Genomic DNA, 18,978 nt, shown 5'->3' with positions numbered 1-18,978 from the left:
AACAACAACAACAACAGCTATTTATGTAATCAGTCAGCTCTGTTCAAATAAGCACAACTGAGCACATTAGTGACTATGTAGATTGGACACTGGCGTTAGACACTGTAAACCAGAACCACAACAGCTCTATTACATTAAAACATACTTTTGGTAGCATATGTCATGAGAAGCACTTTTTTGGTACTGTGGTATAACACAATATTACACAGTAAGTCAACTTTGCCTTCAATGATGCTTTTGCAGAAGTGATGATTATTCAATCTGAGGTGAAATCAGCAGAGGTTTTAACTTTAACAATGTCTATATTTGGTTGGTTGTAGTTTGCAGTGATGTTGCATTGGATTGCGTCAAATAGAGGAGTGTTTCTAACACGTGGAACTTCTCATGTATCTTGCTGAGAGGATCCTAAACCACTGCGAACTCAAACGACAATTTGCGATTATAGTTGAGGCCTCTCTGATGAGCTTCAGTCCAATTTGAACATCATGTTCTTGTAAAACCAGAAATTTTGGACAAAGCTGTTGGACTGGTATAACTATATTTGAGTAGCATACACAATGACTAATAAGTGAGGCTGGTGGCATGATGCCTCGGTGCTTGTGTACATATTTGAAAATATATGATAGTGTAATGATATTTAAAAAAAATTAATAAATAAAGAGGAATACGTGATAATAAAATATCCACGGCAAAGAAAATGTGGTATGAAAAACTGCATGTATAGAACGCCAATCGGGAGATCATCAACTTCTTTTCATCTGTGGAGACTGTGAAAAAAATAACAATCACAAACCGATAGAATTCACGAACACTCTTTGAGCCTTGTTGTGAGACAGGTGAGTTTGACTATATTGATGATGTGCTGTTGCAACAGTAATCCTCCTGATTTCTTCAGTGCTATATCAACAAACAATATATTTACTCGTCTTATGAAAACACAATAAGTGGACTATTAGTCAATGAGGTCAGTGATTATTTACCAGTTTTTACTCTATATGGCAGCTGGTACAAGAGAAGAAGTGAACATTACACCCACACAAAAAAGAGTGAAGACAAGAGGACAGAATGAAGACATTTAAAGAAGAAATACTAGATGAAACCTGGGGATCAGTAATGGAAGAAGAAACCACTGACAAAGCATATGAAGGATTTCTCCTTACCTTCGAAACCCTTTATGATAAACACTGTTCAACAATGAAATACCCAGAAAAATATAATATATAGCTCACCTCATTCACCCATTACATATTGTGAGATGGCTTTTAAAGGCTTCTGACCACAAACACCAGCCTGGTTCGTTTTTCTTTTCTTTTCTTTTTTCTTTTTTTTATTTTCTGCACTGTATTTCGGTTCTCCTTACAGAGATGTGCCTCCAACATATTCTTCATGGTCGGTATTTAAACTCAAAGCTCTGTACTCTTCTGAAAGACGTGTCAGATTGTTTTCTCTGGACTTATCACCAAACACCACACTTCTCCTTTTGGTCCACCACGAACACGACACAGTGGAAATTGCACATCTGTGTATTTCACAATATCAGAACAAAAAAAGAAAGACAAGACTTAGAAATAACTGTGATCAACACATATCAGAGCAAATGTATTATTGTTGCTCTTGTCTGATCAGACGTAGTAAAACTCCAGACACCTCCGTCGGTGGTGGGTGCGGCTGTGAAGTTTATTTTCTTTTTTTATCGTCAATACGTCAACCAGAAGGAGGAAACTGCTCAGTGTCCCACACATTTTGTGTCAGAGAACAATCCACACATCGATTTCCTGTTGACAGAATGACAGAAAAATGACGCTGCTCAAGCTGATGCTGGTTTTTATGCTTCATAATGAAGGTAAAGATTTTGGTTTTTTTTATATTCAAGATACTTGTGACACGTTTATTAACCTTTATTTGAACTGTGGAAGTGGTGGACAATTGTAGGAGTATCACATTATAGGAGAATCACATTGAGTCTCGCAGCCTTTAGAAGACTTATAAGTTTAATATTCGATTTCATCTGCACAGGTACATTTTATTTGTGAGATGATGGTTATTAGGTTATTCATTGTGGTGCAGGTTAATTTGGTTTGTGTGAAGGCGTCTCGTCCAGTTTAAAAGTGTGTTGACATTATTTAACTTCACACTTCATGCGCTTGTGAGTTTAATTAACTTGAAAGCAGAATCTGTAGTTCAGTGTGTTTAATATACATCCAAACCATGAAGTGAGCATGGTTAAATTATGTTTGTTTGCTGGATTTAATTGGACTGGTTTTGGGGATTGATGATAATTTCAATGATTTGATTTGGATCAGAATGATTTTGGTTGAAAAGTGAATTCAATAAAAGATAATTTTGTCATCCAGGACACTGTGATAAAAGGTGGGATTAAAATAGATTTCATGGTTGTTTGTAATATATACATAAATTAAACTTGTGTTAGAAAATTTAAGTATTGGTTTGCGGTAGTAGTGTTGAAGAATGTGAATAATAGTTTAAGTTGAACATTTCAATGACAACTTTAATGACTGGAAGAGACAAACCGATTTGGGTTCATGGATTAGATTGAGAGTTGATTTTTTTCCTCCAACTTTTAGAATGTAAATATTTGACAACATGACAGGGACTGCACCATTTTACTCAAAATGTGTTATATACTGTATATTCTTTTTAAATCAGGCATCAGAGGAGACATCAGAGGCGACATCATTCGACGTCAACTCTATCAGAGCGGTGGAGATGAAGTCTTGTTACCTAATCTTCAGGTGTCATTGTCTGACACAAGATGTTCAGGTATTGACTGGCTTTACAGCAAAGATCAAAGTAGAACTTCTAAAGATGTTGATGATGGAAAAGTTCAGAAGAGCTCAGCTCGAGCTGCCAGGCGGAGTCTGCACAGTAACTGCTCTCTGCTCATCAAGAACATCACAGCTGAGGATGCTGGTCAGTACACCTGTCGATACAGGCCGGACCCTAACTGGGAAACACAGGTGTTTCTAAACATTTTGACAAGTGAGTGTTTCGTCTTTATGTTTTAAGATAATGATTTTTGTATCTGACAGTAATAGGATGGTAACAGATATTTTAACAGTTAACAGTTATTGCCTGGTTTCTTCAAGTTTCACCGTCTTCAACAGACACAGGTCCAGATGAAGGTGAAGAAGTGACATTAGCGTGCTCTCTGCTGGGATATGAAAGACGCTGTGAACTCAAGAGTCTCCGCTGGGTGGACGAGCAGGGAGCTGAGCTGGATGGTGAAGGTGATGGTTTCAAGTCTGGAGGACAAACAAACTGTGCTTCTTATCTGACTGTGAAGCGTCAGACTGGACAAAGCAGAAGATACACCTGCCAGTATGTCGAGTCAACAGTTGTGAAAGTCCAGGCTCATCACACAACTGCGTCCTCAGGTACAATCACACACTGCATATTCAATCGCAAACATAAACTAAGATGCACTTAGAATTTAAACTTTACTAAAGGAGCTGCTTCGCTTGCTTTAGTTAATCACCTTCATCTGCTCATAGAGCCAGGCCGTGATGACACCATCATCTTCATCATTGGAGGAAATGTCGGACTGTTGGTGTTGCTACTTGTCATTGCAATTATTGCACTGAAATGCAGAAGGAAAGCCAAAGACACAAAAGGTCAGTAAAACCAAAACAAATCCAGCTCTTAAGTGAATAATTCCATTGATTTCTACTTGACATCGCTCACAAAAATGACTTAAAAGGCTATGATAGTGTTGATAATATGTTTTAATGGAGTCACTTGTTAGATGTTATAGTTCTCAGGCTGAATGTTTAAGTGTCGTCACTCCTTAATGGAAATACATGAGTAATGATCACACATTGATTCAATGAATGTTCCTCTCATCCAGGTTTCATTTCTGCTCTTTGCTGACTTTTTTTTTATTCAGTCAGGCAATTAAAATTTTCAGTGCTCAGCATTTGAACTTTGCAATTTTTTAATCCTCCCGTGTTCGTTCTAATATAACACAGTGCCGTGAATAATGCAACATAATTGTATGTGTTTCTGTGCAAATGATTACACTCTTGACATTAGTAACTCGTGGACAGCTACTGAAGTTTTAATTGATGTATCGCTTGTCACCTGTCACAATAATGAAAACTGTGGCGGAGCTGCTCACTGTCAGCTTTGGATCTTTCTGAATCGGGGGTTTCAAGCTGATTTTATTTCATTTTAATCTCAGTTCAAAGGTCATTTATAACCTGGTCTTAGTACGGCCAGATCAGAATATAATAGCATGTTAACCTAAATAATACAAGACAACTTCAACATTGGAAATGCAGCCCAGTGCATAACAGTCTCAAAACATTTAGTGTTGAAATTATATTAAAATATTTCTGCCCACGTCACATGATGTAATCCTGTGATTGTACTGGTGAATAAGGCATGAAATCTCACTTTTTCTTCCAGGTGTTCCAAAACCAGCCAATATCCCGGTAAGTATTTACAGAAAATGCTTTAGAACTTAATACAAGCGCCATCCAACCAGTTCCTCCTTATACTTTGTAAAACTGAATCTGAAGATAATTACTTCTGCCAGTTGTTATTTTTAGACTGCAGCATGCATAGAGGAAATGCAAGCATGGTTTTGCTTCCCTTTTCTTCTTCTTTTTGAGAGAAAACGTAGAAGATAGAATGATTTCTTAACCCCCATCCAACATCATGTTGTTTAATGGGGCGCCATAGTGTGAGAAGATTGGGGGGGGGGGGGGGGGGGGGGGGGGTCAAGGGTCATGCTCAGGGTTTCACAGTGGTGACCTGTCCTGACCTGGATTCAAACTTACGGAACTTGTGATTCCAAGTTTGCCTTTCCAACCTCATGATTGCCACTGGCCTAATAAATAAAATCTTAAAGAAGCTTCAAATGAGCAAATTTAGCACAAGAAAAAAAAAAAGGGTAAAACTGCTCCCCTCTTTATGCAGCGATATAAGGACTTTTGTACTTTGTGCACTTTCAAAGTGTCTATGATGCAGTAATTCATTGTAATGCGCTAACATTTCTGCAGTTTACTTATTTTTTTAATCCCCACCTCATTATTTAAGTATAATAATCCAAGACAAAAGACCACCACATTCTGCATGGTGATCTGGATTCAGTTTCTCTCACAACTGTTTCTGACGCGTATTCGTCCTGAGAGGTGAACGACACAGAAGTCAGAATCATATCGCTGCTGTGAGTGAGTTAAAAACAGCAAACGGCTACATTATGACTTTCATCCGAGTTCATTGAAAGTCAGTTTGGTATTAAAAACAAAAAAAAATAGACGCCTCAGTTCCACAAATTGAATATGAACAAGTAACTCAGTATTCAAAAGATTGACAGTAGAACGACGGTGCCCTCGCGACTGACGATACAGTTCTTTGCCGTGATTGGTTAGATTTTACTTTCACGTTGGCTAACTACGAATAGATGATTTTCTGTTGTCAGTCAGTTTATCATGTGTGCACTTATGACCGTCACTCCATAAACACCTTCTCATGTACTTGCTCCACATTTCCCATAATCCTTTGCCAGTTACAACAATATATTGCGCTAATTTCTTCAGTATCTGAGTGTGTGCACATTAAAGCGTTTTACCATTTTACCATGATAAGAATCATCAGTGACCACATTTTTCATAAACCCCTGTGTTTGCATTCAGGATGAGACGGACGTGACCTACGCCACAGTAAATGAGCACAATACCACTGAAAATAAAAATGTAAGTCGTTTTTAACCAAGCTTTAACCAGAGGTGGGAGGTTGCACTTTTTGTCGCCCTGACATTCTAATGTTATGCAATGATTGTTTAGCAGAAAACGTTATTAATGCGCTGTTTACTATTTTTGAACCTGTACGTTCACACTCAGGTTGAGACAGAGACCAACATGACCTACGCCACCGTGAACCATTCTGATCGAAAGGTCCATCAGAAGAAAAAGGTATGTAACTCTTTGCTCTTTTTATAGATTCATCTTCTCACACATAGAGTGCAGGAATACACAGTTACATTTACTTAATGGTAATATGTTGATAATAAGTGTCCTTTCAGCGTGACAAACCATCTGGATTATTATTAATAACATTAATAATAATAATAATAACAATAATAATAATAATAATAATAATAATAATTATAATAATTATAATAATAATAATATCGTAAAAAGGAAAACTCCATATACTGCCAACACTGCACAGTTTCTCAAGGTGAATCACATAAAAACTTGTTTCTGTCGTTCAGGTCAACGTAGAGGAAAAGGTGGACGAAGTGACTTATTCTGCTGTCAGGACTCGATGAGGAGTAAAGTGAAAGCTCCCAGAAAGTCTCGGTAAAGGAGCAGTTTGTTTGTTTTTTCTTACTTGCACACAAGCAGTGTCATCTTCAAAGTGTCTCAATCCCTTTTATCTCATGTCAGTATTACTGTATATTGTAGTTATTACAATATGAATAATAATAGATGAAGTTGAGGTTATTTTTTTGCTGTTACTTTGCCAGCTGTATTTTTTATAATGCTGCATTTGTTTTGAAAATGTCTGTAATGCTGCTATTACGTTTTGTAAAATGTACAAAGAAAAGCTGTTTTCTCCTTTTTGTGGTCAGCTTAAAAATTTAACTTAATTTCTTGAAAAATGTATTGTTTATGTGCATGTCACTTCTGCTATGTTGGAAAAGGATTTACTGAAGATTTTAATTCTACTGGCACTCGAGAGTCAAGAAAATATTCTGTAATTGTTTGGCCTCCTTAAGAATGCAACCACTGAAACCCGGCAATACTTTCCACACACCAGCACAGAAACCACAAGTTGACTGATCAGAATGGAGGTCAAACACAAAAGTTTGTGGAAAAATTTGCAGAGAGTTTCAGAATCCTTCATCAATTATACTCCTCGTATTAACCAGCTTCTACCATGGCTGCAATATTGTGACAGTGTCAAGTCACCGTCCTGCCACATCAATGCATGGCATGGAGGCTGACATACCGCAGTTAAACATGTGGTCAAACCCAAGTTTATCAAATCCAGTACAGTGACTTTTCACTTCTTTAAAGTCTCACAGTTTCTTCTCTTGTCTGGAACTTGCTCTGCCTCTGGAGGAAACTGTTGCTGCTGCTGCCGCCTGTTTCATCTGTATGTGGTTGCAGTTGACGCCCTGACTTTCACAACTGCAGAAGGAAGTTACATTTATTGAGTAATTTCTTCCTTCATGCAGCTATACGGTGAGAGATGCACATTTGGATTTCCACCATGTTATAAAACCGTTCATCTGGAGCGGCTGGATTATTGTGAAAGGTACAACTGAGGGGTGTCAAACTATATAGTCAGTTGAGCCAGACCTACTATAGAAAAATAATATTACTGTTTTTAAATTCTTTGAAAATGTCACACATGATACTTGAAGGACTGTATTTATCAAAAGCTGCAATAACATGGTATAGCACATCAACAACGAATAAACTTGATGGCTTGCTGATATGTCAGTGGGTTGTTTTTTTTTTTTTATATGTGGAAATTACTTTATATGTTTTACAGTCTCAGGTTAAGGTTAGACCATAATATTTGTCATTTGAGAGAGTTGGACCCTTTTCAACCTGTCAATTTTCCTACAGTTTCCAGATTGCAGAAAAAGAAATCAATGGTTCAACTGCACAAAACAGATACTAAGAATTTTTAAAACGTGTTTTCTTTAAACAGTAAAACACAACCAACCTCTAATTTAAACTGCAACAATGAAAACTAACCAACACTGAAAATCACAGTCTCGCACTTATAAACATCACTGCAGTTACGAACTAGGAATATAGGAATATATGAGAATATTGTCTTTGCAGGAGCAATTCTAAAACGTTTTTCTCCTGGCATTGAGCCAGAGGGATCTTTACCACTTCCAACATTGGCTGGACAGCTCATCACTGTGGCCATGATCCTGGATGGCAGCATTGTGATCAAGAATTATTAACTCTGTCAACCAAATTCGATCTGTTTTCTTTTTTCTTCTTCCCCTTTTTCATGTTAGGCCCTCTTTTTTTTTGTCTCGCACCAGGGTTGTAGCGGGTCCAACAATGAAACAGGGGAAGGATATTTTGCCCTCAGTACTTTGGCCTTTCAATGTTTACTAGAGGACGAAGCACAGTTAATCAATTTTTTTTGCCTGGAATGTTATTTGGAGCTTTGCCTTCGTTAAATTGTGACCACTTTGGTGAGCAATGGTGGAAACTAAACATTAACGGAAAAACATCAATTTTTTGACTGATAGACAGTGTGTGTGTGTGTGTGTGTGTGTGTGTGTGTGTGTGTGTGTGTGTGTGTGTGTGTGTGTGTGTGTGTGTGTGTGTGTGTACGCACAAATGGAAATATGTGACTGGAAGCCACAACAAAACAGCACGAGAAATTCACAGAACATGTTTGTTACATTACAGCCTCATTCCAGAATGAATTAAATTAATTTGATTCCTCAAAATTCTACCGTGCTCCATAATGACAATGTCAAAGTTTTGTTTTGTTTCTTTATGTTTACAAATTGATTCAAAATATGAAAAGAAAACAAACAAAAACAAACCTGAAATCACATGTACATAACAGCCTTTGCTCAATACTTTGTTGATGTAGTTTTGGCAGCAATTACAGTCTTAAATCTTTTTAAATATGATGCCACAAGCTCGGCCCACCAAACACGGAAGGCAGTTGGATGGAAAGCGGGAGGAACTAAAGCACAAAGAATCTTATTCTTGTTAAACAGTTCAGTTCAGAGTCATGAAGAACAGTTGGAACCTGTTAGTCTGGAAGGTAAAGCTTTTCTCCTTTTCTAGTTTAAAATTTCCAGGACTCTTGTTTTTGAGCAGACTTCGGTCATTCGCTTCTTAGTAGGGCAATGAAGACTGATATATTTCATGATGTTGTGAAGCCATATATATGTATATATATATATATATATATAATAAGTTTAAGCGTTTCAAGAGCACATTATCATTTGTTACCTTTAACACTGGGTGAAAATATCATATTACCAATAACACTGCTGAAAATGTCTTTCATTACAAGTATTTGCTCATATGTAAGTGCAGTTTGGAGCCAGGTATTTTAATCTTGCGACTTAGAAATCTCCTGTTATATATTAACTCGTATGAACTGTCTTGTTTTTCTCTCATAGAGAATGATGTGTAATTTTGCAGTCTGGTTTTCAAGGATGACCTGTGTCAGCTACTTTTGGAAATCCTGTGCTACTTTTTGTAACCTTGAGAGTCTACAGGTGGATCTTTCTCAAAAACAAGTCGGCCTTTAAGAAGGTTCTGTCCGACATCATAGTTAGATAAACTGCTGGACAATCATGCAAATGTTGCACCGTGACGTTGTCTCTTCTTGCAAGAATAATGTGGAAAAATTGTCTTAAACTTTGTATTCTGTCTCCCTGAGGGTTTTTTTTACTGTCACTCCAACATTTGAAGACTTTTTTTTGCACCAAAGCTTTAAAAAAGAAGAAAAAAACCCAACAATTTGTCTCCTAAATAAAACAATTTTTGGTCAGATGATGTGCACTGTTTTTCTTTTGTGTGAGTTTGAGATAAATGCAGGTCATTACGATTGTTGATTTGGCCGGGAATCGTTTGAGAGACTTCACAAGGCAACAGCACACAGTTTATGGGGTGAGGGGTTGAGGGTGAAGCCGACACGCGGAGTCAGATCCAGATCGTCCTCTGAGACTCCGGGCGGAGGAGTGAAGCGGAAGTGTTGCAGGAGGGTGCAGAAGAAGAGGAAGAGCTCCATCCTGGCCAGGCTCTCTCCGAGACAAATCCTGCGCCCTGGAAGAGGAGGAGGGGAAACGGTCTGAGCCTCCAGCCAGTCGGGACGTCCGCGACAGAGACTGGCCGAGCTCACAAACCTGCAGAAAAGGGCATGAAGGCGTCTCTCTTGACGAACTTCCCGTTGGTGTCCAGGAAGTGTGCGGGATAGAAAGTGCGCGGGCGCTCCCACTCAGCCTCGTCGTACAGGACGGACGTTAGAAGAGGATACACTGTGGTTCCCTGCAGAAATTTACGCAATCTTCTACGTCACCTGTCACCTCTGGCACTGCCACCTCATAAAGAAAGCAGTTTCTATGTTTGAGTAGAGGGATAAAAAGAACCATTTGCTTTTCTTTTTCTGATGTATTCTTCTTTTGGCATATCATTTGAATTGCACCAAAAAAATGGCTTTTGTTTGGTAAATAATCTACCAGCCTCCTGACAGTCAGCTGTATTTTAAAGGATCCCTCCATGCACGCCACCCGCCGCCCTCAGATAGAAGACACAGACTGTTTAAAACCTCAGCAAATAGACTGAATACCATATTAACAAGTAATAACATGTAATAACAGGTATTACCTTTTGCTTGGGATTTCATTCGGCCTCACCTTCTTGATGAAATAGCCGTGGAAATTGGTGTCTTGAGTGGTTTTGTGAGGAAGTGACATGGGAACGATGTTGGCCAGTCTCTGGGTTTCATGGATGACGGCGTTGGTGAAGTGCAGGTTTTTCCTGTCATCGAGCTGCACCTGGCGATCTCCTACGACCCCCCTCAGCTCCTCCTGGACCTGGTCTGTAATGGAGAAAGAAAAGAAAAAAAATCGATAGAAGACCACATCAATGTGGCGCTTGCCACTTCGACACTTGAACAGACGAAAGTTCCTTCAGTGAGTTCGATGGACAAAATATCCTTCCTTTGAAACAGTCCATTGGAACAGTGGGGGAGATTGTCTCAGCATGTTTTGGAACATCGGTATCAGTTTGATCATTTTAAACGGATTTCTTCAACAATTGACTGAATTTGTGTTTCAGCCCATCCAGCTTTTTGGCTTTGATTTTCAGAGTTTTTTTTTCATGATTTGACCAAGAGAAAATATTGCTTTCATCTTGGACTTGGTCACGTGTTTGGGATTTCCATGACATAAACCAGGATAAGTCTAAAACTGAGTCCAAAACCATCCATAAATCAGTCATTATGAATTTTTCACCCACATTGTCAACAAACCTTACGCTACATAAGGTCTTAAAACACATCCACAGCTATGCTTAAAGCTACGATAAGCATAAAATGAAGAACAATAGTCTTAAACTAGCTGCCTATAAATTCCAAACCAAGTCCGATACTCGCATCTCAATAAGTCATAAACTACATCCAAAATTATTGATAGTGTAAAAGCAAAATGACATAGAACTATTGCCAAATTAATCTAAAAAGACAACATTCACACCAGCTGAAGTGAATATTGTATGTCTCTGCCCTGCAACAAAAGCCATCCGGAAAGATGGATTTCAGTTAATCTTTTAAAATTAACATTTCTCACCCTTCTCAGATCCTACAGATCTATTCTAAAAAAAATGTTTGCATTTGAGGTATTTAAGTCTTGAGCCTTGTACCCTGTATCTTGGGATACTTGGCCATGAGCAGAAATCCCCATCTCAGAGTGGTGGACGTCGTCTCTGTACCGGCACGGAACAGGTTTGACACTGTGTTCAAGAGGTTGTCGCTGTGGAAATGACTGTTGGTCGTACCAGAGCTCTAAACACAGACATACAACAACAACATGGTCAGTTCAATAAATCTGACAACATCCCAGGTTCCCAGATTGCAACCTGTACCAGAAACCATGTAGAATAATGAAGAACCGACCTCCAGCTTCTGCTGCCGGAACAGAAAAGCATCCACAAAGGACCTGCACATCTGTGGGTCGAACATCTCTCTGAGACGAGCAATGAAGGACCGGTTCAGGTCTTGCTCGGCCTTATTTGCGGCAAGCATAGCCTTTGTCTCAGCAGCCCACCGAAACAACCACGGGAGGACGTTGTACTTCTGTGCCACCCATTGAAATCACACACAGCGTATGAGTGGATGGAAAGAGTTTGTCAATATGAGCTTAACAAAGGTGTGATAAAAAAATACCTGTACTGAAGGGACACCCTGAAGCTCAATGCTTCTGATGCTTTCTTTCACCATAGTTAGGAACTCGGGATCATCATATTCAAATCTGCTGCCATAGACGAATAAGCAGATGACGTTGGACACTGCACAGTTCATCGACTGAGTTGTATCAACAGCTTCGCCTGAGATTAAAAAAAATTGAAAATTGAAAAAGAAAAGTTAATTGATGATTCTTAAAGCCATGCACTGCTAATATGTGACTGAACAGTGGTCTACCGTTGAATTTCTTGAAAACTTGAAGGAGATGCTGGGTTTCTTCAACTATTTTGTCCTCACATGCCCTCTTGCCCATCCCGAAGTCTCTCAGGTTGGTCAGAGCGAAGCGCCTCATTTCTTTCCATGAGTCCCCATTGGCCCATAAAACCCCTGGAACAAAGAGTTTCTGAAGCAGTTTCATTGACGCGGCGGAAAAATTGCTCCCTGGACAAACAGTGGTTCTAACCTGGAGCTGTGAACTGTTTTTTTTTTTTTTTTTTTTATATCTGGACAAAACTCACACACAAGGAAGAACATGCAACACACCCAAAGAGATGGCCAACCACTCTGGCCCTGTACGGCCAAATCTAATGTTTCAGACAACTCTGAGGCTGATGGACTTAAAGCTTATCAGATTAAGCCTGAGTCAACGAGTTAATAAGCAATTCCACAAAGCTGAAGCTGAACCTTTTGGTGAACAAGTAAAGTCTAACGGCTGAAGAGTAACAGTGACTCATTCCTTCCCCCTAACTACTTACATTTTTATTTTTGTTGCTATTCCTACAAAGGTGTTTCTTTTCTTACCGTGTCCCTGGGAGAAGTGGCTCGCAGACCTTGGCGGATCTCTGTCTCCGAACACCTCGTCCAAGGTAACAAGTGCTTCCTTCACGGTCTTGTATCCTGCGAGAACCACCACTTTTTTGGGTCCCAGATAGACGGTGAAGACGGAGCCATACTTTTTGGACAACTGAGGACAGCAGAAAATGTCTTCTTTTTTTTTTCTTTTTTAAAAAGGAGAAGCCTGACAGAGTGTCTGAAGTTCCCTCTGCCGTCCTCACCTTCACCAATGTGTTGTAAGGCCTCTTCATGTCCAGCTGCAGCAGGTTTCCTATCAGAGGCAGCGGCGTGGGTCCTGGAGGCTCCTTCTTCGGCTGTTGGAAACTGACAATAAAACATAGGTGCATCTTTAAAAAACTAAATAATAATAATTCAACACAATGGAAACATGTATTTGACACATAAAGTGAGATATTTCAGTTGAAAGGTTAAAGTCTATGTTGAAGTGTGAAGAAATACAAAAAAAGAGGAACTTTACAAGTTTGTTTTTTGGTTGTTTTTTTTTTAATCTGAATGCACCTGTAGATGAGCAGGACTGTGAGAACTGCCAGCAGAATGACCGGGCTACTGAACGGAAAGAAAATATCCATGATGCCCCACGAGTCTGGAACAAGTGACTGCAGGACTCGGTAGAAAGAAGTAATTTGTGGGCAGAGGAGGGACGGGTTTAAGTCAACAAACTAAGTTGGCACAACAGGAGGAAAAAATAAATACTGAAAGAGAATTGATATGGACTTTGACACGAGAATAAATAACCAATAAAGTTTGTGGTTAGGACTGAGGGTGAGATTAATGTTTGTGTAAAAGGCAACCAGCTAAGCTTGTCTTCACCTCTCACCATACAAAGTTAGAGTCTTTGGTTGCCTTGCACCATTTTCACAATATTAACTACATAAATATTCATATGTACAAGGCTGATGAAATATAATATATTATATACCTGGAGAAGAGCTTCAAGGTGAAAACAACACTATTTATGGCCAACTAAGCAGTGAAAGAATAAAATTGAATATGTGAAGAAAATAATCCGGTATCAAATATAAAATATGTACAACTCTACTGTATAAATACAAACATTTAAAAAGTAAAAGTAAAATTATGATACAATGAAAAAAAAAATGTTACAGCTGCCATGTAAATAAATCAGTATAAAAAAAGTAGTCCTATTCCTTTCTGTCACGAAAGACAAAACTGTCAACTCCCTCACACTGTTATTCATAGTATTCAGTTTATTGGGTAAATTTATTTATTTTTTTATTAACTTCAATCAAAATAGAGAAAATCCCATGTAATGACTGAACCCACAACTTATTCACCTCCAACTAACCTCAACTGATAACCGGTGTATTCTGGATTGTGCAGGAAATGTGTGAGCAGGTTCAGCTGTTAAGGCAGTAACACTTGTAGTAAAAATTTAAAAATGTTGCCTAACAGGACCATTCATTCACTCTATCTCATTTTATATGGACTGTGAATTCTGACACTTTTCTATCAGCACCTTTGATAATTTGTACATCGTCCTGAGGAATAGGTGTGTGTTCATCAAAATAGCATTGGTACACTTTGTTTTTAATCATTAGTTATAGAGCAATTATCTGAATATCGCCAGCATATTCAAGACAATCTTTTCTTCACTTGCTTTTCTTGTTCTCTAGCTATGAAGTTCATGAAAGTTAACTTTAGAAGTAAGAAGGAAAAAAAGTGTTTCACTGAAGTTTGCAATGTAAATATTTTCTGCATTTCATACGTCATGGTTTAAATTGCTGGAAGCAACAAGGAATTACCAACCTGTTGTGAGAAATGATTTTAATCAAGGTGAATGACAATAGAAATACAAGTCAAACATGAGAAAACGTTTAAACGTTCGCATTTTATGCACTCGGGTCACTGAGCACAGTAACGGAACGTTGTGTTGACGGTGCAGTTCTGTGGAGTTTGCAGTCCGCTTGTGAGTTATGAGTTTCTTCCCACAATCCGACAACCTCCAGTGTAGACGACTGTGTGGTTCCCTCAGTTTGTAAGGTGCTTCTCATTCACAGCCAGTCTTTTTTCCTCACATAAATTATGGCCTTTTCCTGGATAAATGTAGAAGAACTGTCATATAATCCAAACTTTTATGACCTTTATCGTAGAGTTTGATAGTGATTCAGAGACTGTGTGTGTGTGTGTGTGAGATCAGCGGATGCCAAGGAACGGCTTGCTCTTGGACCGACAGATCTTCTCCACTTCGTCCAGTGCCTGAGCTCGCAGGTTGGCCGCCTGCAGCCTCCTCAGCAGCAGCTCCTGCGACGTCGGGCTCGAGCGACCGACCGGCTGACGGTTCTCGTTGCCCTCGCCGGCAAAGTGCACCTTCTTCTTACCGGGCGACGTGTTCTCCTCATCTAGAAACCAAGCGGCAAAGAGTCAAGCGACTGATCTGCAAATAAACATCACGGGAAAAGCTCAAAGTAGGCCAGTGATGTTTGACTGTTGCCATGACGGCAAGTTAAAAAAGGTACCATGTTTTCACTATACCAACATCTTGTAAGTGTTGAGCTTATGTATGGCGATCAGTTGAATGACTAACAAAAGATAATCCAGCAGCTGAACTGTCCTCTGCACGATGGCATTTCTAACTTTGCACACAAAAGAATCTGGACGAACTGGAGGCTAATGCACAAAAGCAACGTGGCCTAAATTTGAGAATTATTTAAGCAGCTTTATTGGTGCAAGACAAATAAATAAATAAATAGATAAAACTTTATTTACACGACATAAAAATTAGAACAAACTTTCAAAAAAAAAAAAAAAAAAAACAGTTTAGTGGTGGTTGTGCAAGTCCAGAGGTCTTGGGTGGAGTCCCATACCTCGGTGTTTGGCGTACAGCGCCACCCGCTCCCTCTGCTGCTGCAGCCGGTTGAAGTCCTTCAGCAAACTCTCCGCCCTGAAACGGCAAACCACGATGAGCATCAAGCAGCGAGAGAGAGAGACCGAGACCGGGGACACCTGGTCTCGTCCGGTGATGGCGGCAGCTTTACCGTGCGAGTTTCTCTTTCGACCACCGCTCCCGTTCACACAGCTCCTGCTCCCTTTCTGCCAGGAACACGGAGTTAGTTAGTGTGTCAGTGAGCCAGACGGGGGTCAGTTGTGGCTCAAACGCGCGGTAGGGTACGATCGGCCTTACTCTCCAGCCTCTCCTCCCTCTCCTTCAGCGCCTGCTCTCGGCTGCGCAGCGCCTGCTCTCGCAGTCTCAGCTCTGCCGCCGGGGCGGCCGCCGGCTCGGCCGCTTTGGGAGGAGGACCGTTGGAGTCCGACGACCTCCTCCGCGGACGCGCCTCCGCCTTCCTCTGCTCCTCGGCCACCGCCTCGCTCAGCAGGCTGCTCTGGAGGATGGACTCCACAGAGGGCCGCAGGTAGTCCTGGAAACAGACCAAATCACCCCTGAAATCACTTCCGTTCGTCTCCAAGTCACAGACAAGAAATTGACTTGTAAAAATATGTTTCAATATAAAATTGCATCGTTTGACTTCCTATCATCTTCTTTAGGACACAAGCCATGCAGGCAATAAGAGCCTGACGGTCACCAGATATGTCTTCCGAGACACTCTGGCGCCCCCCACAGGGAAGCCTCTCAGGATGAGATGAGAAAATGTCTTTGAAATCTGAACCAAAGCACGGAAAAGACCCAGGGATGAAAACTTGGACGACAGAAGAAGAAGGCCTCTGACCTTCAGGTTGAGCATTTTGCTGAGCAGGTCGTTCAGCTCAACGGAGTAGCGGAACGGGATTCGTCTGAACTTCCCCTCTCTGATCTTCTCCGCCAGGTCTTTCTGGCTGTGGGCCGTGAACGGCGGTCTGAACGGGAGACATCCAGCAGGAAGCGTGAGCAGGCGAGACGCTGCTCCGGGAGCGATCGGCCGAAGTGGAGGAGTTTCGAGGGAAACTTACGTTAAAGCGCAGAGTTCATACAGCAGACAGCCCAGAGACCAAATGTCCGACTTCTCGTTGTAGGACATCCTGTTCATTTGTTCCTGGGAGACACAGAGAAGCACGTTAGAAAGCAGTTGAAACATCTTTATGTTTTAGTCCTCAGAGTTTGGCACTTCCGTAAAGATATTAGATGAAACGATCAGGGTGCATCAACATATTTCAAGATTCAACATTTCCAAGCTATTGATTAGCTGACGTTTGACGTTGGACAGTTCGACCACCACAGACGGAAGTTTTCCCAAAAAAAAGAAAACCCCCTGTGGAGACTTACTGGAGACATGTAGTACGGCGTGCCGACAAACGTCTTTGCGAAGCTGGTGTCGTGGTTCAGGATTCTCGCGAGGCCAAAATCCCCGAGCTTGACGTTCTGCCTGATGTCCAGGAAGATGTTGGCCGGTTTCAGGTCCCGGTGGAGCACCGTGGCTCGGCCGTCGCTCCGCCGGTGACACTCCTTCAGCGCCAGCGCCAGCTGAGCCATGATTCGTAGGATCATCTGCTCCTCCAGGTAACGCCTGCCACAAAAAAACAACAACACGTTATTCCCTCTGCAGAGCCTCCAACGCTTTTCTCAAGAAAACTATTTTCCGTCAGATGCCTTCAGCTCTTTTCATACATGGAAAAAGCCCTTTTCTAAATCTATCTATTCGTGCAGACAATTTACCGTCAGCTGTGCATGTTTTGGACTGTGGAAGAAAGAAAAAAAAAACAACAAAAAAAAACAACTCATGTGTGTGTGTTTTCACGTCTGCCTCACCTTTCCTTAATGCACCGGCTGATGAGACTGGACAGGTCGCCGCCCTCGCAGTACTCCATGACGATGTACAGCGTGGTGTTGGTCCGGTCTATGATGCGGTCGTAGTACCTCACTATGTTCGGGTGCTTGAGCTCTCTGAGCAGGTTGACCTCCGACACCAGCATCTGCTTCTCGGCCTCGGCCATCGTCCCATAATCCAGCTCCTTCCACACGAGGGTCTACGACGCAGAACAAGCGAGATCAAAACCGATAAACGGGTGCACGAGAAACATGTTTGAAAAACACTGCAAAATCTCCTCAAACTATCTGCAGCCATCTTACATAGACCCTCACACACATCACTAATTACAACAGGAGAAATCATCAAAACAAAAAAGGGGTGATCAAGCCTTGTATTAATGTGTATGTGTGTGTGTGTACCATGACTAGAAAGAAATGGAATTAACTGAGCCAACAAAAGCAAAATTAAGCAATAATTACACTAAATTAACAACGAAAAACCTTATTTCCAGTCTTTCTTCATCCTTGGGTTCTTCTTTTAGCAAGTCATTAGAATGTCCTGGTTTCATTGTTTTTGAATGGACGATGAAGTATTTAAAATCAGGACTCTATAGTACTTTACTGCATGTGACATAAGCTGAATAAACTTTATGAAGTGAGACATCATCGTTTCTGGAGATCAAAATATGGCCACCCACACATCTCAATGGCAACTTGAATTTAATCCCTTTATGATGCCCAGTTTAACCAGTTTAACTGCGCCCTCAGTGTAAACATATCCTGGATCCGCCCCTGGACAGGAGCTCCAGAAGCAATGCCCCCCCTGCGGCTTAACGTCCGTTTCAGGTAGGCAGTGCGATTCTCGGAGTCGGTTTACTCACTTTCCCGTCAGCTTTTCGTCTTATTTTCTGGCACTTTCCGTACGACCCGGACCCGATGGTATAAAGCACCTCGTAGTCCTCCACACGGGACGGCATGGTTCAACCGACGTAACGGTACAAGTTACCCGACTTAACGTTACCGTCCGAGGTGAAACCAGCCGCTGCGGCCCCTCCAGCAGACCGACTCCGCACTCCCGAGCGGAGTTTAACGTCAGATGCCGATAAAGTGGATTAAATCAATCGAACGTGTTTCTCTTGTCTGTAATCAGTCTCATCTCTGGAGCAGCTGCCAAAACAGGAAGCGCTCGCTCTCCGTTTTTAAACTGGTGCCGAAATCCTCGATCGTGATTGGTTCGCTCGGACCAGGCACGCCAACTCCCGATTGGCCAATATACTAAGGTTGCTAAGCGACCGAATACCGCGAGACTGACGCGGGAGTATGACGTACGGTCGAATGGACACAAGGTGGCGCCAAAACATCAGTGTATTTCAAAATCAGTTTAATTCCAACAATTACCAACTCAAAATAGCTTTACCTTTTTAATTTATATGATTTGCACATCATTTTGGAATTTTTATTGACGGCAAAAGACACCTGCCATGTGATTT

At 40.9% G+C, this 18,978-nt stretch overlaps 2 protein-coding genes across 2 annotated transcripts; both read right to left on the bottom strand.

The window, feature by feature from the left end:
* Positions 1 to 9,609: 9,609 nt before the first annotated feature.
* LOC308143272 (cytochrome P450 2K1-like) lies at positions 9,610 to 13,355 on the bottom strand (the record flags this gene model as incomplete). Its single annotated transcript, XM_080514011.1, has 10 exons — positions 9,610 to 9,794; positions 9,875 to 10,016; positions 10,385 to 10,569; positions 11,391 to 11,532; positions 11,644 to 11,823; positions 11,914 to 12,074; positions 12,169 to 12,318; positions 12,733 to 12,895; positions 12,987 to 13,089; positions 13,285 to 13,355. 10 exons carry the CDS (start codon positions 13,353 to 13,355, stop codon positions 9,610 to 9,612), a joined length of 1,482 nt encoding a protein of 493 aa, XP_080370137.1.
* Positions 13,356 to 14,940: 1,585 nt separating this feature from the next.
* On the bottom strand, positions 14,941 to 18,468 carry nek2 (NIMA-related kinase 2; the record flags this gene model as incomplete). Its single annotated transcript, XM_080513712.1, has 9 exons — positions 18,370 to 18,468; positions 17,489 to 17,706; positions 17,006 to 17,246; positions 16,693 to 16,775; positions 16,473 to 16,599; positions 15,929 to 16,163; positions 15,783 to 15,837; positions 15,612 to 15,688; positions 14,941 to 15,146 (listed from the first exon to the last, which is right to left on the bottom strand). The coding sequence occupies exons 1-9, from the start codon at positions 18,463 to 18,465 to the stop codon at positions 14,941 to 14,943; spliced, it is 1,338 nt and encodes a 445-aa protein (XP_080369838.1). The 5' UTR covers positions 18,466 to 18,468.
* Between the last annotated feature and the right edge of the window lie 510 nt (positions 18,469 to 18,978).

Source organism: Blennius ocellaris (genome assembly GCF_963422515.1).
Source record: "Blennius ocellaris genome assembly, chromosome: 18".
NCBI classification, from domain to species: domain Eukaryota; kingdom Metazoa; phylum Chordata; class Actinopteri; order Blenniiformes; family Blenniidae; genus Blennius; species Blennius ocellaris.
Note: the sequence above shows the minus strand (reverse complement) of the source record. Positions and strands in the feature narration are given on the sequence as shown.